Below are 23,757 nucleotides of genomic sequence, written 5' to 3'. Positions count from 1 at the left end.
GCCTAATGGTCATTATATCACGAGGACGAACACCATAATCACTGACCAATCGTTCTCAGGAAGGACCATGGAATTTGCTCCTCACCCGACCACGACTAAACAGAACACCATACAAATAACCCTCATTGCACTGAAGAGCAAGATCAGTATCTTCGTCACCCCTCCTTATGGCTAAAGCCCTACACTCCTCGATGTAACGAGCAAGATGAGCTCTAACACTGCACGGAACATACTGCACAACAAATCAAAACAAGGATCATAATCAAAACCTAAATAGCATGAGCAGCACCAAAAGAAATAAGCGTGTGTGCCAAAAATTGAACAATTATAAAATGATATTCTTACAACACGCCTCCAACAACGCCGATCCAGGACCACACTGAACCCATCTACAGAAGAATCAACAGAAGAACACGGGCCACCAGGCATACGGCAAAAAGGACAAGCCATAACTGCAAGGAACACAATGATTATCAAGAACTAATCCCACAAAACCCAGTTGAAACTTGACATCTGATAGTGTTGGTAGTCCTCACCCGTAACTACCCCATAAATCTCCATATCCCGGAAATATAATGGGAACAAAAAGAGAAACGAGAAAGGGAAACAGGGAACCCACGAAGGCAACCGGTAGGGAACGGCGATCACGCGAACGGGGAAGCGCGGTCGACGCTAAAGAAGGACCGCCGTAAGAGCAGGCAACAAGCGCGGCGGCCGGGACAGGGGCCGCCGTAACCACACGACAAGAGCGGCGGCCGCGAGGGGCGGAGACGACGGCAAAGAAAGAACAGTGCTCCACGACGGTTCGCCCACACCAGAGAGAAACAGATCTCAAAACAGATCAAAAGGTTTTACAAAACATTAAAAGTATAAGGACAAAAGTGAAAAAAGGAAAAACTAGAAAGGGAAACCGGAAAACACGGGAGACGCCGTGCGCGCGACAAGTGTCGCGCGCGGAGCGCCTCGGAAAAGTCTCACGACCGCTCCGCGTGTAACACTTGGCGCGCGGGGAGCGCTCCCCGACTAATCGTTGCGAGGAGCGCTCCTCAATTAGTGATTTCGTTGTTTTTTTAGAGAAGGATTTGAATTTTTTTTTGAGTAAATGAGAAGGATTTGACATGCTTTTGTTCGGCTGAATCGTTGGGCAAGTGAATCAGGCCGGCCCATTAGCGCAGTCTCTCTCGCTGCGGTTAGTTTGCTCGCTCTGTTTGGGTTTTCTTTGTTTTCCAGTTTCTTTTGTTTTGTCTTTAATTTTCTTTGTTTTTTCATCAGGTTTTTTTGGTCTCTGTTTTTTTATTTCGTTTTCTTTGTTTACTTGTTTTCTCTATTTTTTTCTTTCATCTTTACACTTTTGGTTTTTTTGTTTCTTTCTTGGTTTCTTCATATTATTCGGTTTTCTTTGCTTTTTTTTCCTTTTCCGGGTCTTTTAACACATGTCTATTTTCTGGCAGCTACACAAGGTATACTTCTAGCGCACACGTGAAATATCTTTTTGAGAGAGTTCGGATATGTTTTAAATACATGGTGTACAATTTTTTTGAACACGATATAATCGCAGACGCTCACATTCCCGCATATACATTTATCTTTATGAACTTATGCCAAGGCACTCTGACTCGCCATTGAGTTGTCGGAGCGCGAGGCAAGCAAGGAGGCGGCGCCGAATGCGAAGGCGCCTGCCATGCGAAGGAGTAGGACGGCCTGCTCCATAGTCTGTCGGCCCGCAGCTGCAGCTCGGACTCCAACTTGACTCGCGGCTCCACCTTCAGCTCTGTCGACGACGCAACACCGCACGCCGACGCCTACACGGAGGAGGGGCACAGCCGCATAGACGACCGGAAGGGGAAGGGCCCGGCGAGGAAATGGTGATTTCCTCCGCCCTTCCCCATTCTGTTTATATTTTAATTATGTTTTAAGTAGTTTGTAGTATGGATTTGCACTATCCGCTATTGGATTTCGGTTAACTATGCTCCTTTTGCCGTGCGGTGAATTTTTGATCCTTTGAACTACATGCGTTGATTGTCTTTTACATAGCGTTGCATGGGTTGTATGGTTTTGAGGTTTCGAATATGAGTGACGCGGGTGTGAAAGCCAACAAATGAGGTTAGAACACATCTATATGTACACGTGCAAACAATTTCAGAAGTTTTTGAGATATAAAGAGTATTGTTTTTGAAAGAAACAAATATAAGGCTCCCTAGAGCCCGACCACCAAAGCGCATTATCAGTCGGGTACCATACTATTATAGAAATGCATCTCGTGATTGCACAGACAATTAGAGTTTCTCACCACCTCCTGTCGGTGCCACCATCGGTCTGTCTCGTCTTCGATGGCCTTAGAGCTATGAAAGCGCGGTTGACTACGCCTTTGACGGCGGGTGGGATTTGCTCCGTTTTTATGTGTTTTCTTACGTCAATTACGCTTTGTGTCTTATTTGGGAAGGCGAGGCAATGGTGGCACCCTAAAGATTAAATACGTTTCTCCCAGCCTAGCCTTAGTTCCGGCAGTGCGTCTAGTGTCGTCGAAGGGTGTCTGGAGGTGTGTCTTCATTGGATTTTGTGGAATTCGATCGGTGTTGGCCCTTGACGGATCTCTGTGTATTCAATCTTCATTCATGTGTCTACAAATTGGATCTTTTCGATCTACGCTTTTCTTCATCGATGGTTGTGGTTGTTGTTCTGGTGAGTTGTCTTGTGGGGCCTTAGCAATATTTACTACAACAAATTTTGCCAGAATCGAATGACGTAAGGGGGATGACAGCGACGAGCCTCTGACTCGCTCATCACTAGATGATCTATAGACCTAAATATAATTTTTTGTTATTTGTTATGTTTCTTGTACTTCTATGATTGATGATAAATAGATAGAAGTTTTTTTTTTAAAGAGAAAAATAATCTACAGCTCAAACCATGCCGCCCACGTTTAAAATCACCTCGTCTTTCTTCTTTTGCCAAGCGATCACATCGTCTTGGATCAGTAAATGAATCGACAGGATGTAGGTTTCAACATCTTCTTTTTTTGGGGGTTTTAGGTGTCGACATCTTGTATATACATACGGCCGGCCGCGGCGGCTACCGATGCATGGAACCTAGCTAGCTTCTTCGTTAAGTAGGACTAGTTGTCCATGAAGTCCAGTCGCTCTGGTTGTATTGTATAGGTATTAGGTATAGCGCGCATAGATCTGTTCGTAGAAGCGTAGACGGCGACTTGGCTGCTGCGTTTTGTGTGTTCAAGTCTTCAAGACTATTGCTACTCGTCAAGAACTGAAAAGTCAATTTGTATGCGGGCCTGGATAGGTAGGCACGCGGACGACCAGTTCATGGCCCCACGGGATATATCCAAGGGCATTGTGCATCGTACGGGTCGTACGCCCACACATAGCCACTAGCCAGGTTCGGTTTCGTGCTATAAAACCATGTCGCTTCCACAGCTTAACCTCAAACCATCCAGCCCCCTGAGCCACCACCACACCATCGCGCGCGAGTCGTCGCATGCTTCCTCGCCTCCTCCGACTCCTCCTTCTCCGCGTGCAGCAGCAGCCTTCTGTACGTGGCGGCTTCGCTCCCCGCCGGCCGCACGTCCACGGTAACGCGGCCCTCGTGCGGTAGGTGGCGGTACGGTGGGCAGCTGATCGTGGGGTGCGCATCGTCGCCGACTAGTAGTAGTTGTATCAGCGGCGGGCGTGACCGATGTCCGCCACCATGGGAGGAAAGGGCGATGCTTCGGTGCGCGTCAAGGCGGTGGCGACGGTTAAGGTCACCGTCGGTGGGTTCAGTGGCGAATCTAGGAAGAAAATGAAGGGTAGGCTGAAGTCAACAACGAGAAAACTAAGCTCTCTTTTGAAAAAAAAACATGACGTCCTAACCTTGTTGTCAAAATAAGCTTAGTATTTTCCAAATTATTACTTAAAACATGTAGTACTAGCTAGATTTTTTCTAGGATTTTTGAAAAAATATATGAAATTTTGAACCAAAATTTGAATTTATCTTGCAAAATAATCATTATCTCCCCATCATGTTGTCTATATAAGTTGGAGGAGGGATTACAATCACAATAGTTAAGGGAAGGGTATCTGGGTTCAGATTAGCCGGGATAGGTTGTGTGAGGAGTACATGCATGCATACTCATTTTTGTAGACTTCTTTTTTGCAAGTAAGTTGCATTGGACACTAATTTAGTTAACTGTACATGAACTAGTGATTACTAGATAGAGGCTGGGCAGTCATGTGTGGTGCCTGTTTGCTGGGCGTGTGCGGCGTTGTGTGTTTGCTACTCGATAGTAGACGTACTGTTGAGCTGGGATGAAAGTACTACTAGTAGTAAAAAAATATTGTTATTTGAAGGGTAGGCTTAAGCCTGTTAAAGCCCTCCTAGTAGACTCGCCGCTGGGTGGGTTCCTTGATGGGCTGAGGCCGTCCAGGACGATGGACGATGTGAAGGACCTCATCGGCAGGTCCATGGAGCTCGAGCTCGTCAGCGCCGATCTTGACGCGGGTAAGTATTCATATACTTCTGCCTCTTGGTTTTCTAGAAGGCGCATTTATTTTACTGAAAAATGCAATCCTTTTTTAGCGCAGGGATCTAATTTTCAGAAATTACTGTACAAGCCAAGGCATTTTTTTAGGGGTAACCACGATTGCATTAAGCTAACAACGAGCATACATCGGGCGCGGCACACACAATGAAACTGAGTGGACAACTGTCCCGGAGCAACAGCAGAAACACCCCTCGGAAAACAAAAATTACAACCAAGTCCTGTAGGGGGGAGATTGATGAACTAAATCCCAGCCTGCCGCCATTTTCCTTTGATATCCCGGCTGGAGAAAAGAGGAGAAGGCAACCACAAACCAACAGACCGTCGGCACCTCATCGCAAAAATGCTAAAGCATGGTTTTGTTTTACTAAAAAAAAGAACACATGTTTTTTCTTCAAAAAAATAAAAAAAAGCCATACATGTTATGTTGAGCACAAATCATCGATCGATCATAGATAGATGCGCATGCTCCATAGAGGAAAATGCAAATACTGATATTTTTATTTGTTCGAACCAAACTAATAGAACGCCATAGAGTATATACTGGTATACTAACTTTTGAATCGATTATTAGTTTGGTTCGATTGGTTTGCACATTTTATTTTCCTGTTATGAAAACCTACTAATATATTAGAGTTAAAATATACAGTATACTAACTTTTGAATCGACTATTAGTTTACCCAGTCAAACGTACAACAACTCCTGCGGTACACCAACTCAAGAAAAATAACTCCTGCAGTACAGTTTGTTCTTTATAAAGAGCCAACCGTAAATTAAGTGACCAATGCTACTTGAGTTATCAACTATGGATGTTGATCACTTTTAAAACCATAGCATATTTTTGAACCGTTTCCATTGTATATTAATCAATAAACAGAGTTCAACTGTATATAGATGCCAAAACTACGTGACACTTGCCGGCGTCGGCATGAGCCCACGAGAGATTGCAACGACCACAAGACATAAAAGCTCATTGCTAGAACGTGCACTTAGCGAGATGTGGCGTGTCGATAAGGGACATTCCCCGCGCCGGCCTGAATTCAGATCTAACGCATCCTACCATCGTTGTTTGGGAAGAACATCAAATTCGCCGCCATCAGGCCACCAACCTTGTACTCGCGGGGCCGCAGGACCTTGTCCCACTTTTTTGGAACATAGGCGCTAGCAGCGTCCGGCTTTAACTTAATAAAGTCACCAGGCAGAATCCACACATAGAGTCTTACAAGCCAAATAAAAGACAGTCAAACGAGCACATGGCTCAAGATATAGCTAAGTAGATCGCAGCCGCAGGTTCGGTAACACAAAAGCGAAACATCAAGGCCAAAGCTAGCAAAACGAGGAGGTTCATGGTGCAGCCATCATCCCTTGCCGCGCTTTCACCATGGTTGTCTTGATCAGCTCCAAAGTCTCTTTCATGCGCTCGATGTCACGCTTCTTCCCCAGTGGAGCCCAAACCTGAAGGAAAATATGGCATTTGAAGATAATATCAGCGGGGTGGGCCGGGAACTTGTGTTCAATCGTAATTTTGTTACGAACCGTCCAGAGGGACCAAAGTAGCGCCCCAACGCATCTCCAAACTATCCTAGCATTGGCCCCTCTTTGCGACGTTAAGATAGACAGCATGTCGTGGCTAGATTGAGGGTTCCAATTTTGATTGAATGCGTCTCTCACCGCACTCCACGCAAATCTAGCAAGCACACAACCAAAGAACACGTGGTTCGCGTTTTCCCCTAAACCGCAAGTGGTGCACGTGCCGTCCGCCGGCCCATTTCGTTTGGCAACGTTGTCCGACGTAGGTAAGCGGTTGCGAAACATTTGCCATAAGAAGATCTTGATTTTGAGAGGAATGTCAGCCTTCCATAGCCCCCTAGCTATATCTAGCGTAGTTCCCTCAGATAGCTTGTCATATAGGGACTTGACCGAAATCTCTTAGAAGCGGTCAACTTCCACGAGATCGTGTCCGCCCCATTACTACGGGTCAGTCCTCCCAAGTCAGCCGACAAAGCGTCCCAGCTAGCGGCCTCCCTGGTCTCTAGATTCCTAATGAAAGAGATGGCTGGAGGTTGGACGCGCAAAGCATCGGCCACCAAAATGTTAGTGTCCGTTGCCAATTGGTACAGTTCCGGATGAGAGTGCCATAACGGCTCCTGACCCCACCAGTGGTCGAGCCAGAACCGTGTGGACTTGCCGTTGTTTACCCGGAACTGCGCACCTACTGAAAACGCCGGTCGAACCGTTTGGATTCCGTTCCAAAAGGCCGAGCCGTTGATTTTAGCCTTGAACAAATTCCCCTCCGGGAAATATTTAGCTCGGAGGATGTCTGCCCAGAGCCCCGACTCGTTTTGGGCAAGACGCCACCACCACTTAGTTAGCAGGGCCACGTTCATGAGTTTAGAATTCGTAATACCTAGGCCGCCAATTTTTTTTGGCCTACACGCTGCTGCCCATTTCACTAAGTGATACTTGCGCTTGGTCCCAGCTCCTTCCCAAAAGAACCGGGAGCGAGGAGTATCGAGTCTTGTGTGAACCCCATCCGCCAGTAGGAACATCCCCATAGTGAATATAGGAAGGGAAGATAAGCTCGAGTTGGTTAGGATGAGCCTCGCCGCCGAGGACATAAACCTACCCCTCCAAGGGCTCACTCTGTTAGCGACCTTCCCATAAAGCGGTTCCCATTCCGCTATGGTAAGTTTCTTGGTCGATATCGGGAGGCCCAAGTATTTAATCGGAAAGCTCCCTAGCTTGCAATTAAGTAGATTCGCAACCCGCGAGCTAGCTAGATCATCCATCCCAATGGTGATCACTTCGCTCTTCAGAAAGTTGATCTTAAGCCCTGATAAGATCTCGAACGCAAGCAGAAGTAGCTTGGTGGTAGCTATGCTGTGGTCATCGGGTTCGAATAAGAGCATCGTATCGTCTGCGTATTGCAAATGCGTGACCCCACCCGGAATCAGATGCGCTACGAGCCCTTTAATGTGTCCCGCTGCCCTTGCTTTATTAATCATGGCCGCCAGGGCATCCGCAACAAAGTTAAAGATGAGCGGGGAGCTTGGGTCTCCCTGACGGAGACCACGCTTGTTACGAAAGAACTTGCCCGTTGTGCCGTTGATATTGACCGCCGTGTGCCCACTACACACGAGGTGCATGATGCGATGTACGAATCCTGCCTCAAAACCTTTTTTGAGGAGGACTTCTCGCACGAACTCCCAGTTAACGCGATCGTACGCTTTCTCGAAATCTAATTTGACTAGCACTCCCTGTGCCTTAGTCCTTTTCAACTCGTGAACGATCTCTTGTAACGCAATTGGTCCCTCGTGGATGTTGCGGTGTTTGAGGAAACCCGTTTGACTAGAGCTAATCACTCGTTGAGCGACCGGAGCCAAGCGCGATGCATACGCTTTCGCACAAATTTTGAAACGGGACGTTGATCAAGGTAATGGGTCTAAAAAGCTTAATGTTATCCGCCCCTTTCACCTTAGGAATAAGGCTAATGGCTCCATAGTTCAGCCGGGAGAGGTCCACCGTGCCTAAAGCGAAGCCGTTGACAATATCGTAAAACAAGTGCTTAAGGCAGGGCCAAAACTTCTTAAAGAACTCCACCGGCCAACCGTCCGGCCCAGGCGCCGTGCTCGATTTCATGCCGTGTAAGGCCTGGTCTATTTCCTCAGGAAGGAAAGCAAGGGCTAACCTATCGTTCTCTTCCTGCGAGACACGCTCCGCGGTATCCCACAAATCACCGCGAAGGCGTAAAGGTTTTTCAACGGCCGTCCCCAAAAGGCCCATGAAAAACTCATAGATATGAGCCACGATTTGGTACTGCGCCAACAGGACACCTTGGTCTGATTGGAGACGTAGAATGGTGCATTTCCTTTTCCTCCCGTTCGCGTAGGCATGGAAATATCCAGTGTTTGCGTCTCCTTTCGTGACCCATTTGACTCCGCCCCTGCGTCGCCAATATTCCTCTTCCGCGCGCAAAATCGCTGTTACTTGATCTTCTAATGCGTACCTATGCGCCCACTCGGCCTTCGAGAAGGGCCGGCGATCTGCCTCCATATCTAACAACGAAATAGTCTCAACTATGCGCGCGCGCTCTTTCTTGGACTCACTACCATGATTAGCGCCCCACCCACGCAGGAAGGCACGCAGCTTGCCAGCAGCCGCGACCCAGCTCTCTGCTGGACCGCGTTGGGGTCCCAGATGAGCACAAATCGCGCCCCAACGCTCAACCACCATCTGGGCAAATCCCTCTGCTTCGAACCACGCCGTTTCGAAGTAGAACCTAGGGCTACGGCGGATGAGCTCCTCCCCTGAGGAAAATATGAGCGGGACGTGGTCTGATCCGATGCGCGTCTCCGCCACGAGGGAGCACATGGGGAACAGAACCTCCCATTCCGGAGTAAAAAAGACCCTATCCAGCACGCTACGGACCGGCTGCATTTGCTTGTTAGTCCAGGTATATCTGGCACCAGTCCGTGCTGCTTCCCGCAATGCTGCTGCCGCAATGGCATTATTGAATAAGGACACCCTCGTCCAGTCAATATTAGCATTATTCTTATCCGCCCCCGAGCGAATTAAGTTAAAGTCTCCCCCTACCACCACAGGGAGGTTGATTGCCCTTTTGGCCCCGACCAGGTTGGTAAGTTCTAGCAGGAACGCTGGCGATCTGGAGTGGTCGGCCGGCCCATAGACACAAACGACCACCCACGACAGACCAGAAACACGATGTTTAATAGTAGCAGATAAAAGGAAAACACCAACATCCCAATGCAGAACATCACATACATCTTTATTACAACCCAACAGAATGCCACCAGAATGACCGACAGAGGGAACCCACTGCCAATCAAAACGTTGAAGAGGATCATAAGCAAGCAATTCTCTGAAGGTAAAATCAGATTTAATCGTCTCTTGTAACGCAACCACGTCGATATGTTCTTTGGCCATGTATTCTCTAAGCTGCGTGCGCCGACCACCGTGGCCACAACCACGGATATTCCAGAACATGTAACGCATCTAAATCACCCTGTTACGTAGGCGCACACCTCTAGAGGTCACCGCCTTCGCCACTCTCTTCCTAGCCGTCGCTCGGCCATTAGAAGGAAGGACACCAGCTTCCCTAGCTAGTGTCACCTCGTCGGGCACTCTCTCGTCACCAGCCTCTACTGGCACAATGGCTAACTCGTTGTTGCTAGCACAGCGCACCGCAGCGGCCGCCAGCGCAGCCTGCGCCTCTTCCCTAGCGTGCACAAGAGATATAATTTCGGACTGCGACCCACGGGTCTCCACCCCGCAGTCATCTAGAATGCTCACCAGGTGCTCATCCGAGAAGGCATTAAGAATGCGAAAAGATGGCAAGGGGTTACCTGCAGCGTCCATATTCTTGTCGGCGATGTGGAGTTTGGCGCTCTCCAAGGAAGAGAGATCGCCGAGCTTGGCCTTGGCCCGAACGCTCGAGGCGCGCTGTACCACCGGGATCGCCTTGGTGCGCCTGGCCTTGTTGTTAGTCCCCGTCGTCCCGAGCGCTGCGCCCAACTCGCCACCAAGGTCAGAACTCTCCACCTCCGCCACCACCGTCGCCTGCTTGTTCGCCGGTTTCCTCCCCGCCGTTTTCTTCGGTTGCCTGCCCCCGCTGTTGGAACCCCGACGCGGAGCAGGCGTAAGGTCAGCCGGCTCGATCACCACGCAACCAGAGTCCGCCCCCACGGCCACTGGAGAGGAAGAGGTTGGAAGAGAGGGAGAGATAGCAGAGGAGACCCCGCCCGCGCCAGTCAGAGTCGCCGCCACCTGGGACGGGCCAAGGTTGGACCCGTACTCGTTGAAGGAAAGCTCCAGCGACCTGGCTAGCGGGGGCCCGCTGACCGCGGTGTCCTGAGTCGCCACCCCCATGGCACCAATCTCAGCCGACAGCGCACCAAGCTTGTCCCAAGTTTCCGTGTCAATGGATGTGTCCTGGATGCTGTCGTCTTGATCCTCTCCCTTGTCTGGCATCTTGGTATCCTGGTTCTCCGCACCACGAGGGCCGCCCTCGCACCCTTGCGGCTCCTTGCCTGGTTCGGCCCTGCCGTGTTTTTCAATGCCCAGCGTCCGAGCGCCCGGATTCGCGTCCTTGTCAGGAGGGTTGGCAGGGCCCGCTCCCAGCACGGCCCGCTCACCACCCCTTTTGGGAAGGGTCTCGCGCTCCACCTTGATTTGGTATCCCTCGTGGTTGAACCACACCTCGACAACACCATTGAGCTTCTCCGGGGCTTTGCACGCAAGCTTCATCCGGACAGGCCCCAACCTGATCAGAGAAAGTTCATCGACCACAATTGGCCGGCCCAGCATCCGGAACCCTTCCCTGATGCGATCTTCACGCCTATGTTTCTTTGGGATGCCATGGAGCCGCACCCAAGTCTCCGGCATCACCATGGGCTGGACCTCCTCGTGTAACATGTCGCGCACCCGCGCAGTGATGTCATTGATGGACAGAAACAACTTACCACTAGACTTCGCCATGTGTAACAGATCTGCAGAAGGAAAGACCACCACGAAGTCATCATCACCCACTTGAGATACCTGCCAATCCCAGTCTCCTGTCACCATGTGCTTCAGTTCTTGTTTGAGAATCCGAAGGTTCAGCTTCCTCGGCTCCGCAGATAGGATGGCCGCGTTCTTGATGCGAGCATCGATGGGGGCTTCGGTCTCGTAAGCGTCCTCGAACTCTAGGCAGAAAAATCCTTCCCCAGATATGGCGCTTCCCATGATTTGAAGGTGAAGCTGCCGGCCCCTCGTCGGACAGTGAGCGGACGCGTGCCCTTCTTCCTTGCAGAGCACACAAAGGGGCAAGAACTTGCACTGGGATTGGAAGTGGCCGGGGTGGCCGCACTTGAAGCACTCCACGTCCGGTGCCACCTCCACTGGGATGGGTTCCTCCGCCGTGCCCTTTGGAGCAGAGGGCAGTGCCACCGCCAGTGGAGCTGCACGCGGCTTCTTGGCCAATGGGTCCCCGTGGCCCCCGCCACCGCTGGGGAGCGGCTCGTGCTTCCTCTCAAGCTCTCGATGCCGCTGCTGAACCTTCTTTTTCTTCTTGCGCTCCTGCTGCTGGATCCACCACGGGGGAGGAGGACCCCAATCCCCCTCGCGCCCGCCCTGGTCGCGGGATCCGCCTCGCTCTTCTCTGGCCTCGCGGCCACCCGAACGCTCGCGCATCACACGCTTCGCCTTGTCACGCTGATCCCGCTCCCTACGCCGTTCCGCCTCCGGACCTGACACCTCCATCGGCCGCTTGTCCGCACGCCTATCTCCCATCACCACCGCCGCGAAAGACTGGAGAAGGGGGGGAGGAGGGGGGCAGATCTGGATCGAGCGGGCGGAGTTGGCAAGGCGCCGCACCTCGCGAGTGGTGGCTGGAAACCCTAAATAGGGATCCAGGCAGCCCCTCCTCACCCACTTATATCCAGTGGTCGGGCCAGTGCCGGGCCGCGACGCGTTGGGCCGTAGGGTTAAATGAGGCCGCGGTTCCGAGGTCGTCTCCAGTCCAAGTCCCACTGGAGGGACGAAAAACGCCCCAGCCTGTCCCCTCGGCCCAGGCCCAGAACCCGCTTCCAGCCCCACGCCCGACGCCAGCCCAGGAGGGGCCCCCACCAACGGCCCATCCAACCCAACCCTAGGGCCTGGTACCGTGCGCTTCGGCTCCGGACCGCACGGCGCCCCCGCCGCCTCCGCCGCCGCCGCCACAGGGGGCGCCGGCAGGCACGACCAGTCCTCCCTGGACAGCTCCGTCTGCGCCACCGTCAGGCCCGCCGCCGCCTTGGCTCGAATACACGTCGCCGCCCCCGACGAACCGCCAGCACCCGAGCCCGAGCCGTACTCCCGCGGCGGCAGCCAGATGCGTGCAGCCATGGATCTGGAGCCACGGCCGCCCGGCGCGAAGCGTCTCCCACGCCCCGAGCTCGAAGCAACACCGCTCTGCTTCGCAGCCAAAGCCACGAAATCGCCGAGCGACGGCCCTGCCGGCGCCGCGCACAGGCCTCGCTCCGGATCCAGCTCCCCACCTTCGTCCTCCTCTTCCGAGTCCTCCGCCGCCAGCGCCCAGAAGCGATTGTGGCGACCGTCGTCCCCCACTGCAAGGTGAGCCGGCGCGGCCCTCCCCGCAGCTCACCTGTAGTACGCTCGCGGGGCGCCGGACCACGGACCAGCCCGTCGTCCCCGCCACGGCTGGCTGCCACACCGCAGCCGGCGCGTCGCCCACGCTGTCGCCCAAGCTGTCGCCCATCCTCCTCACCTTGTCCCACTTGCTGGCGTCGACATAAGCCCATGAGAGAGATAGCAACGACCAGATACCCGAAAATGTAAAAGCCCATTGCTCTAAACGAACGGCGAGCAGACGAGGTTCCTCATTCACGGTCCTGACTAATATCGATCCATTTTACTTGCTTGACATGGTCATCACCTAGTATCGGATTTGCTAAATCTCATTTAGATGAGAAATAACAAAGTCTCATCTAACTCCTACAAATCATTCGAATGCAGAAACGGGGAAGGAGAAACAGACGATCAAGAGCTATGCCCGCAAGGTGGCCGACAAGGACCGCCACATCGTCACCTATGAAGCCGGCTTCAACGTGCCGGCGGGCTTCGGCTCCGTCGGCGCCGTGCTGGTCACCAACGAGCACGACACGGAGATGTTCCTCAAGGACGTGAAGCTCATCGGCGGTGGCAACTCGGACTCGGAGCCCCACGTCATCCTCTGCGACTCGTGGCTGCCGCCCAAGTCCGGCGACGGCAAGCGCATCTTCTTCGCCAACAAGGTGATTCGATCAGGACCCCGTCAAGCCATTTTGCAATTGAAATTTGTCAATGCTGAACTGTTGATCAATGTACCAACGACCGTGCAGCCTTACCTGCCGAGCCAAACTCCTCCCGGCCTCCAGAGCTACCGGAAGAAGGACCTGGTGAAGAAGCGCGGTGACGGCACGGGGCAGAGGAAGGCCACCGACCGGGTGTACGACTACGACGTGTACAACGATCTCGGCTCCGGCGAGGAACCCGGTGCCGGCGGCGCCCGCTCCGTCCTCGGTGGCAACGAGCAGTTCCCCTACCCGCGGCGCTGCCGCACCGGCCGCCCCCGATCCATCAAAGGTACGTACGTACACGATCGACAAAACCTCATGCATGCATGCGCGCTCGTACTAGAGGTTGGTTGTAACTCGTGCGTGGCGTGGCATGCGTACGTGCAGATCCGCAGTCGGAGATGAGGAGCGGCGACGTGTACGTGCCGAGGGACGAGGCGTTCTCGGAGGAGAAGAACGTGCAGTTCTCGGTGAAGACGCTGCAGTCGGTGCTCCACGCCGTGGTGCCGGCCGTGCAGTCCACGCTCATCGACGCCAACCAGGGCTTTCCCTCCTTCTTCGTCATCGACAAGCTGTTCGAGGACGGCGTCGTGCTGCCGCGCGCTCGAGAGGTCGGCTTCCTCCGCAGCGCCGTGCCGCGCCTCCTTCAGTTCCTCCGCGACGGCCTCGGCGACAAGCTCCTCCTCTTCGACCGCCCCGCAAATGTCAAAAGTACGCTCCTTCCACTTCCACATGTGAAGTGCTTGACTGACCAGCAAATTAATGGAGTTTTTGCACGAACCTAATGTAGAGATTTTTTTTTACGGTAGACCGTACCATTGGATTTTATGGGTAGTATTAAGTCGATCTGATATGCGTGTTAATTGCCAAATGCTGCAGAGGACAAGTTTGCGTGGTTACGTGACGAGGAGTTCGCCAGGGAGACGCTCGCCGGCATGAACCCATACGCCATCGAGCTTGTCAGGGAATTTCCCCTCAAGAGCAATCTGGACCCGGCAGAGTACGGGCCGGCGGAGTCGGCTATCACCGCCGAGCTGCTGGAGGCGCAGATGGGGCACACCATGACGGTGGCGGAGGCGGTGGAGAAGAAGAGGCTGTTCATGCTCGACTTCCACGACCTGTTCCTGCCCTACGTGCACAAGATCCGCGCCCTGGAGCACACCACCATGTACGGCTCCCGCACCATCTTGTTCCTTACCGACGAGGGCACGCTGCGCCTCCTCGCCATCGAGCTCACCCGGCCGGCCTCGCCGACCATGCCGCAGTGGAGGCAGGTGTTCACATCGTCCACGGACACCACCAAGTCCTGGCTGTGGCGGATGGCCAAGTCCCACGTCCGCGCCCGCGACGCCGGCCACCACGAGCTCGTCACCCACTGGCTGCGCACGCACTGCGCCGTCGAGCCCTACATCCTCGCGGCCAACAGGCAGCTCAGCGAGATGCACCCCGTCTACCAGCTGCTGCGCCCGCACTTCCGCTACACCATGCGGATCAACGCGCTCGCACGCTCCGCCCTGGTCAACGGCGGCGGCATCATCGAGAGCACCTTCTCCCCGCAGAGGTACGGCATGGAGCTCAGCTCCGTGGCCTACGACAAGCTCTGGCGCTTCGACATGGAGGCCCTCCCCGCGGACCTCGTCCGGAGGGGCATGGCGGAGGAGGACCCCACGGCGGAGCACGGCCTCAGGTTCGCAATCAAAGACTACCCGTTCGCCAACGACGGGCTCCTGATCTGGGACGCCATCAAGGGGTGGGTTCAGGCGTACGTTTCCCGGTACTACCGGGGGGACGCCGCCAGCGTCACCGGCGACACGGAGCTACAGGCGTTCTGGACGGAGGTACGCACCGAGGGACACGCTGACAAGAAGGGCGCGCCGTGGTGGCCTAAGCTGGACACGCCGGAGACCCTCGCGCACACGCTCACCACAATAATCTGGGTCGCGGCGGCGCACCACGCGGCGGTCAACTTCGGGCAGTATGACTTTGGGGGGTACTTCCCGAACCGCCCCTCGATCGCGCGTACCAAGATGCCGGTGGAGGAGCCCGTGGACGCCGCCGCCTTGGAGAAATTCCTCGACAACCCGGACGAGGCGCTCCGGGAGTGCTTCCCGTCGCAGCTGCAGGCAACGCTGGTGATGGCGGTGCTGGACGTGCTGTCCAGCCACTCCCCCGACGAGGAGTACCTCGGAGGGATGGAGACTGCGCCGTGGGGCGACGACACCGAGGTGCGGGCGGCGTACACGAGGTTCAACGACCAGCTGAAGGCGGTGGAGGGGATCATCGACGAAAGGAACAAGAACAGAATGCTCAAGAATCGGTGCGGCGCCGGCATCTTGCCGTACCAGCTCATGAAACCATTCTCGGAGCCCGGCGTCACGGGCAAGGGCATCCCCAACAGCACCTCCATCTGATACGATGGCCAAGCAAACGATTTCGTGAATCTAGCAGACTTGTTGTTCATTATTTAATACTCCTATTTAATTTTATCATTTGCCAGTGAACTTCAGATTTGCCACGTGACAACAGATAAATCTGTCTATTATGTTGGATTTGTCATGGTCTAAAATGAAAATTTGCCATGTAGTGTAAAAATATCAGAGTAAAATTGTTGCCACTTTTGATGTATAAATGTATTGCCTAGTCTCTTCTATTAGATCGGTGTTTTGATTTGGCTAGAGCATGCACTTCTATATGGTATCGAAGCCAAGAGGTTTTGAGTTGAAGACTCGGCTGGCGCAATTAAATTGCAGCCCACTTTCGGTATATGTTTAGGCCTGACAAAGCCACACGCGAGGGATGTATTGCCTAGTCTCTTCCATCAAATTAGTCTTTTGGTTGCATTGGCTAGCACATTGCAGTGAGTAATAATCATGCAATTGGTCTGGATCCGACGTAGCTGAGGGTGTCAGGTTTTTACCCCTAAAAATCTGACTACAGATGTATATTAGGGTTCAGGATAAATTGTGCACCAAGAAATATGCATTGGGTAATTAGTGGAGATGATACCATCTTGTTTTAGTAGTAATAACGAGATGCATACAATGACTTCACCAATCCTATAACAGTGGAGCATATAAAGACTTTACAAATAGTAAACTGAATGAAGTACCCATGTTCTCATAAATGTAATCAATAAAAATCAAAATGTATTTCTTTTGCCAATGTAACATTGACATCGACTAATTACAAAGTCGTTGTATCGCTCATTGCCTTTGTGGGCTCTGGTCAGCGTGATAAGGCCAGGCTAGTCACGCCCGCGTCACTCAAGGGAGGGCAGAGGTGATGTGAGTAAGTATAGAGACTAGGTAAAATGGGAAGAGTTGATCTCTTCGCTGTAGAAGAACCTTGATGGTATGTCCTCCTCTACTTCTTGGGAATTTCTTTGTTGTTCTGTCCAATAATGAGATAATGTTTGAGGGCTGCAATGTGTAGGGGAATGTGGTACACAATAAAATTTTATGCTACACGATCACACCCAGGAACACTAGATAGCGAATAACGACAACTCACCGGCGGGTAGAGTAGCAGAAGTAGTGTAGTCTGTCAGTGAAGTGCGATGATTCCCGCAACTAGGTTTATACCTCGGAGCCGCGATAATTTCTCCGAGACGATCCGCTAGTCAAGGGTGATAGTAGACGCGCCCTCTGAGGTATCCAGCATCCACACCGACACCAGGAAGAAGAGCTCCGAGAAAACTAGAGAGAGAGAGAGAGAGAGAGAGAGAGAGAGAGAGAGAGAGAGAGAGAGAGAGAGAGAGAGAGAGAGAGAGAGAGAGAGAGAGAGTGAGAGTGAGACGGGGCGCGGGTTAGCAAGGGGGGAACCTCCATGGGTTTTGGTGTGTTTTAGGGGTTGCTCCCTCCCCCGTATATATAGGTGAAAGCCTAGGGTTTAGCTTGGGAGAGCGCCTCCCTAAAGTCGGTATAGACAAGGAATTTGAGTCCTTCTCAGACTCCCACAAGAATCGAGAAGCCCTGGCGTTTTGGGAAACACCAAGAGTCGTGGAGTCTCTAGAATGTCACGGGTCACGGCATTTCTTCCTTGACTTGTCCCCCAAGACAATCCTTGTGGGCCTCACCCATTGGCCTAGTCAAGGATAATGAGCCAACTAAAACCCTTCAGAATGTTCTAGAACTTTCTAAAACCTTCCGGTTCCTAGTAGGATCTTCCATGATCTTCAGGGACATTCTTGGGAACTCCGAGACTCTCCTGGTATATCAGACACTTCTGGGACTTCCTAGAACACATCTCGTGCCCATTATCTTATTCTATTTTGGTGTCCCAGTCCCCATAAATATTACTAGTCGTTAAGTGTGTGACCCTACAGGCTAATATTTTATGGTCAATAGATAACAATGGGATCTGGACACCCTTGTTAACTTCCACATATTTACAAAGTTCTCGAGCAAACCTTTTGTTCCCGAATACCATTCCCTTTGCTTCCTGATATTTACAAAACAGAGGTGAGATATTATCAGTATCCCCGTGATCTACTCCTTGATTGTTTTACCGGTTATCTCCATTACCGGTTTGTTCTCTTTACTCATATCCTATTCTAGCATCCTTGTAACCTTCATCACATGTGTCTCGCTAGATGATAATGATACCGTAACACTTGTCCCAGAGGTATCTCTCCATTGTCACAGGAGCGAATCCCAATCTTGAACTATCGATACCATGACATAGTTTTTGGTATACTCGCCAGTTACTTTTATTCACATCTAGTTATGAAGTGACATTCGGTAACGCCAAGGTAACCATCCGGTATGTTGGCACAAGATATTCTTATGGTCCAAGGAACTAAGTAACGCTGACACTTCATATGAAAATACCGGTAGTAGAACAACGATACTATCTCCTAGTAATTCGTAAGTTTAGTCTATCCAACACTATTGTTCTGGTAACAATGTGTTCTCATTATTGATACCATTCTTGTTACTATAATAATGCTCATGATCAGAAAAAAAGATCATCATCAACACATGAGCTATCTTAGAGGCATGAGTAGGGATCAAATTGGTCTTTATGTTTCCACACATGTAATTGGTTTTTCTCTAAATCTCATATTCAAGAACCAATACAATTACCACCCGCAAAAAAAAGAACCAATACAATTACAACACAGAAACATAAACTTAATTATGAATATGAAAATATAATAATACATTTATTACTGCCTTCAGGGCATATTCCCAACAGTCTTCCACTAGCACTAGAGTCAGTAATCTAGTTACAAAATTTCTCTTACATCAATGGCCTCCTGGTGCTGCTCATGCTTTGCTCGTGGTAAAGGCATCGTCAATGGATCTGAGAAATTTAGGTCCGTATGAAACTTGCAAATCTCCACGTCTCCACGATCCACAAAATCTTGAATCATGTGAAAATTGGTGTTCAATATGTTTGGACATTTGTTAGACCATGGTTCCTTTGTCTAAGCTAGGGCGCTGCTATTGTTGCACTTCAGCTTCATTGGGTCCAACACACTTGGAACCACACCAAGCTCGGTGATGAATTTCGTGACCCGATAGCCCTCTTTGAATGCTTTTGAAGCGACCATATATTTTTCCTCCATTTTAGAATCTGCTACAGTACTTTAAGAACTTTTCAAGCTAACTATGCTACCATCTAGCATAAACAGAAATCCTGATTTTTATCTAAAGTCATGTGGATTAGTCATGAAGCTTGCATCGGTGTAACCCTTTGCAATGAGCTCTTCATCACCTCCATACACTAATACTCCCTCTGTTCGGAATTACTTGTCTCAAAAATGGATGTATTTAGAACTAAAATACGTCTAGATACATCCATTTCTGCGACAAGTAATTCCGAATAGAGGGAGTAACATTTTCTTAGTTATGATAAAAAAACATGAGGTTATTGTGGAAAAAACTTGACGCACTTCGTGTAAAAACTGAACAGTCTCTCTCGAAGTATCAGGGTTTAAAACGGAAATTGTCGACTTTCATAGAGAATTTTTATACCATTTTCCCTTTTAAATTTTCGTTGTTGAATATATATCATTGAAATTCACATGCTCAATTTTGGTACTATTCTAAGTTAATATGACAATTTTAAAGCATTAAATGATTTTGTAGCCATGGAAATAATCAAAATTCTTTTGGATTTAAAAAATGTCCAAATGAGGTATGAAAATATTGAAACTTGGCATGATGTCATTATATCACTCATATAGGGTGTGGTAAAAATTTGATGATGCTACCAAAAAACCTGATGCACTTCGTGTAGAAATTAAACAGTCTCTCGCGAAGTATGAGGGTTTCAAACGGAAATCATCGATTTTCGTAGTTAACTATTTTTGCATCATTTCCCTTTAAATTTTTTCCATGTTGAATATACTCATTGAAAGAATCATGCTCAAATTTTGGACTATTCTTTGTTACCATTTTAGTGCATTAAATAAATTTATAACCAAGACAATTTTAATGCATTAAATAATTTTTAATACAAAATGATTGTAAACGAGTCAACACAAGTGCGGCAGGGATGTAGCGGCAGGATCATCTACATTCTTTTGGGCTATCGGGAAAGAGAGAAACAAATGAGTTTTCACCGGGCAACAAATGACAAACCGTGAGGTTCCTTATGGCCTTCGATGCCATAAAGCAGCGTGGCATGGCCTTTTTTGAATGGTTAAAACAGCAAGACAGGCACCTACTGTTGTTTCATTAACCAAAAGGTACAGATTACATTTTATTTACATGGTCAGATGACAAAGCCAGTAGGAGGTGGCCAAAATAAATAAAAACTCGTAAGTGCCTTACAAAGATAGCGATGGAATAAGTTCCTCTAGAAAAGAGGAATTCTCAGGAGACACCCTAAACTTAAGGATTTCAAGGTCTATCTTCAGCATTCTCAGCGTGTGACTTGGCTTTCGTTGAGGTCTTGCCATTTGTCAGTATCAACTGAGCCTGTTCTTAGTTTTTACCGGTTTTTGGGGTTTTTGCCACGTTCCCTAAAATGTGCGACCCTCTGTAAATAGCATTGTCTGCTCTCCTTCTATGAGAAAAGGCAATGCTCCTGCCGGTTCAAAAAAAAAGTATTTTGGATTTAAGAAAATATGCAAATGAGATTTCAAAATGTTAAAACTTGGCGTGGTGTCATTATATCACCCCTATAGGGTGTGGGTAAAAATTTATGAATGTTACGGGAAAAACTAGATGCACTTCGTGTAGAAACTGAACAATTTGTCGCGAAGTATCAGCGTTTCGAACGGAAACCGTCGACTTTTATAGAGAACTTTTTTTACATCATTTCTCTTTTAGTTTTTTCTATTTTAAAAATACACCATTGACTGTCACATGCTCAAACTTGTGACTATTCTTAGCTAATATGCCAATTTTAAAAAAATTAAATCATTTTGGCTGTCGTGGGCCCTATGATGCACCTGTCACTGCTAACTTTGATTTTTTATTTTACACGATTAGTGAGATATAGCTGTGGTGGGCAGTTCAACTGTCCGCCATTGATACGTTGCAAACCAGTTGCAGAGAAGCATGTTTTCAGCTAACCTCTAATCTTGTAAAAAATTACGAGTGTCAGTTGGCTACATTTACCCACCACTGGTGACCTTGTAGTTGTGGTGGTCGTCATTTTTCATCCGCCACTGGTCTTGAACAAAATTACAGTTAAGGGTCGAGACATCGCCCGTCACTAATGTCATCCCATTTATAAGCAGTGTACTGGATCTGGATGATTCTGCTGGGCCGAGTGAGACAGCCTCTGCTGCGTGGTGAAAGGGCCTTCGAATTGTCTCATGGACAAGGCAAGTGGGTGCAACTTGGAGCATTATTGAGTCCACTAAATGTGGCATTGTGCGCACGGCAGCTAGCCGGTCACGCAACAACTCCCCCTTTCGAGGTCACTCACCTGCACTACAGTATGAAACAAAGGCATTCATCCCATCCCCGGTGTGTAGCCCGGAGAGTTTCTTTCCCATTGTTCATTCAGCAAAATGAAATGAACTATAGCGAGCATAGCTAATTCAGATCTTTATCAAAAATATAATTCAGCAGCTGACTATATAGATTAGAATAAGCTTTACTTCCCCGCCAAAAAAAAGGAAGAACATGAGAATAAGCTTAGCGGACATGGCGTCGTGGTGCTTCGCTCTGTCGGCGCTGGCGGCCCTGCTGCTGGTGTGCTCGCTCGGGGAGGCGGAGGTGGTCACTGTGCGTGGCGCGTCGCTGGCGGCGCGGTGGCGGCCGTGCGAGGAGATCTACGTGGTGGCGGAGGGCGAGACGCTGCACGGCATCAGCGACCGGTGCGGCGACCCCTACATCCTGGAGCGCAACCCGCACGTCCACGACCCCGACGACGTCTTCCCCGGCCTAGTCCTCAGGATCACGCCCTTCAGCCCGAGGCCGTCCGTCCCCGTTAGCCCCCCGTAGGTAGACCAAGGAAAAAGAAGAGTTTGATTGTTCTGCAGAATCATTCGAGTTCGCTACGACGAACTCTGATTTACGAGCAACCTCGGTACTCCCAGTACTAGTACACAGTTCACTGATGGATGATATATAAGCCTTGTTCCCTTGTCGTAATTCTCTTCTCTTGCACTCGTTCTGATTTGATCTTTGCTTTGGTTGGGCTGCCTGAATCGTTGGGGGGTCGTGTGGGTGGTGACGGACGGGGGCACTCAGCAGCACTGCCCGACCCCTGCGTACGACCGCACAGCCGTTCATGATAGTAGTAGTAGTTGGTCATGTGGGCAAGTGGGGCGGCCGTTGCTCGCGACGAGGGACAAACTCATGGTCTTGTGGGCTCCTTCGACAATGGAAGGTTCCGTAGCCGTTTCGCGGGAGGGCTGGGCCTGGACCGTTGGAGGTGGAGCCGTTCCAAAGATTCAACCAACACTGGAAGCCACTGTGTTTCGTACGCTATTACTACCAAATTTCTCAATACGTATAATAACATCACCGTCACCGAGTGCAGCGTTTTGGTGCCCGGGCTACATGGAGGCCCCTTTTTTTCAAAAAAATTCAAAAGTTACATCTCAAAGATTTAGAAAATTCTGAAAAAGTTTCCACATTGACATATGAGTGTATACTACACATGTGTAAAATTTCATGAGAAAATACATTATTTCTGAGCTACACAAAAAAAATTATAGTCGTTGGTATGTCAATGTAAAATGAACAGTGCACATACTGTTTACTATTTTCACTGTCAGCAGTTTGTCTTTTTTGTGTAGCTCGTATGTCAATGTATTTTGTCACAAAAATTTCGCAAGCATGCAACATACATCTGTCTGATACTGTGGATTTATTTCCGAATTTATGAAGCATTGAAACATTTTTTTGATTTTTTAAAACAATCTCCTAAAGGTATTTCCGTACCGTGGCTGTAATAATGTCCAACTTTTTCTTCAAGGAGAATTCCTGTAACTATCCAGCTTGGTTACGTGCACAAAGGGCATTGGAATCAGGGATTTAGATCATTGGAATTTGGAAGAACCAACTATATATACTGAAAGCCCAAGAACATAATTTATCTCAATTTAGAGTAACTCCAGCAGCACTCCAAAACAATTCTAGATAAGACTTCGATATGTCACATCTAAGTGATGCCATCTCTATTATGCGATCACTTTTTTCCTCTCCATCAAACATTTTTTAGCTCGGTTTTGTTTTCCATACGTTTTTTGTTTGATTGTTTGTTCGTGTATTGCTTCTATCTATGGATTGACGAAGCCTTTTGTCCAGGCCTGATTTGTTGGGCTGAGGTTTTTTTTACTTGTGTATGGACATTTCATTTTTGTTGAAGTTCTTCTATCTGCAGGGCTTTGATTTGTATTGTGAAATTACTATTTAAGGGGCGGCCTTTGCAAAGGTCTCTCCCACCTCCTCTGGTGGTGACAAGTGGGACATTGCATGTGCGACACTTGTCGCGCAACCTGGGAGTTTTTATGAGATTTTTCCCCATGCATAGGAGTCACACGTGGGTTTGTTTATGCTTTTTTATAGATTTTTTTCCAAAACATTATCTCCTGAACACTGGATCGAAATTACAAACAATTTTCGTGGTTGCATTTCTTGCACCGAGATCTTCGAAAGTGTATCTCATGTTGATGGATTTCGACAAACTTTTCTTTCAGGCAAATATGTGCTTCCAACTAATAGTAACTTGTGCTTCCAAACTGTACCAACCCGTCTTTCCAAATATACTAACATGTGCTTCACTTTTGGATGGGCACAAAAGCACAACCATGCTTCGCCTTTTTGGGGAAACATAGAAGCACAAACGTGCTTCACTCGGAAACCCAAAAACAAAAAAAAAACAGGGAGAAAAACCAAAAAAATATCAGAAACTAAAAACCTAAAAAAAGAAAACTGAAAAAACCCGTGGAAGTGCAATTCACTTTTTTGGGGAAGCACGGT

General features: G+C 49.6%; 1 protein-coding gene and 1 pseudogene across 1 annotated transcript; both read left to right on the top strand.

The window, feature by feature from the left end:
• Positions 1 to 3,702: 3,702 nt before the first annotated feature.
• Positions 3,703 to 15,853, top strand: LOC123100603 (probable lipoxygenase 8, chloroplastic; annotated as a pseudogene).
• Positions 15,854 to 21,309: 5,456 nt separating this feature from the next.
• LOC123100602 (uncharacterized) lies at positions 21,310 to 21,899 on the top strand. Its single transcript, XM_044522505.1, has one exon. It carries the CDS (start codon positions 21,451 to 21,453, stop codon positions 21,769 to 21,771), a length of 321 nt encoding a protein of 106 aa, XP_044378440.1. The 5' UTR covers positions 21,310 to 21,450; the 3' UTR covers positions 21,772 to 21,899.
• Positions 21,900 to 23,757: the final 1,858 nt, after the last annotated feature.

The sequence above is a fragment of the Triticum aestivum genome, chromosome 4D (genome assembly GCF_018294505.1).
Source record: "Triticum aestivum cultivar Chinese Spring chromosome 4D, IWGSC CS RefSeq v2.1, whole genome shotgun sequence".
Classification (NCBI taxonomy): Eukaryota; Viridiplantae; Streptophyta; class Magnoliopsida; order Poales; family Poaceae; genus Triticum; species Triticum aestivum.
This window is presented reverse-complemented; position numbering and strand designations above follow the sequence as displayed.

Bases quoted from the DNA above. Each gene is read 5' to 3' on its own strand.
- LOC123100602 (XM_044522505.1), top strand. From the start codon at position 21,451: ATGAGAATAAGCTTAGCGGACATGGCGTCGTGGTGCTTCGCTCTGTCG.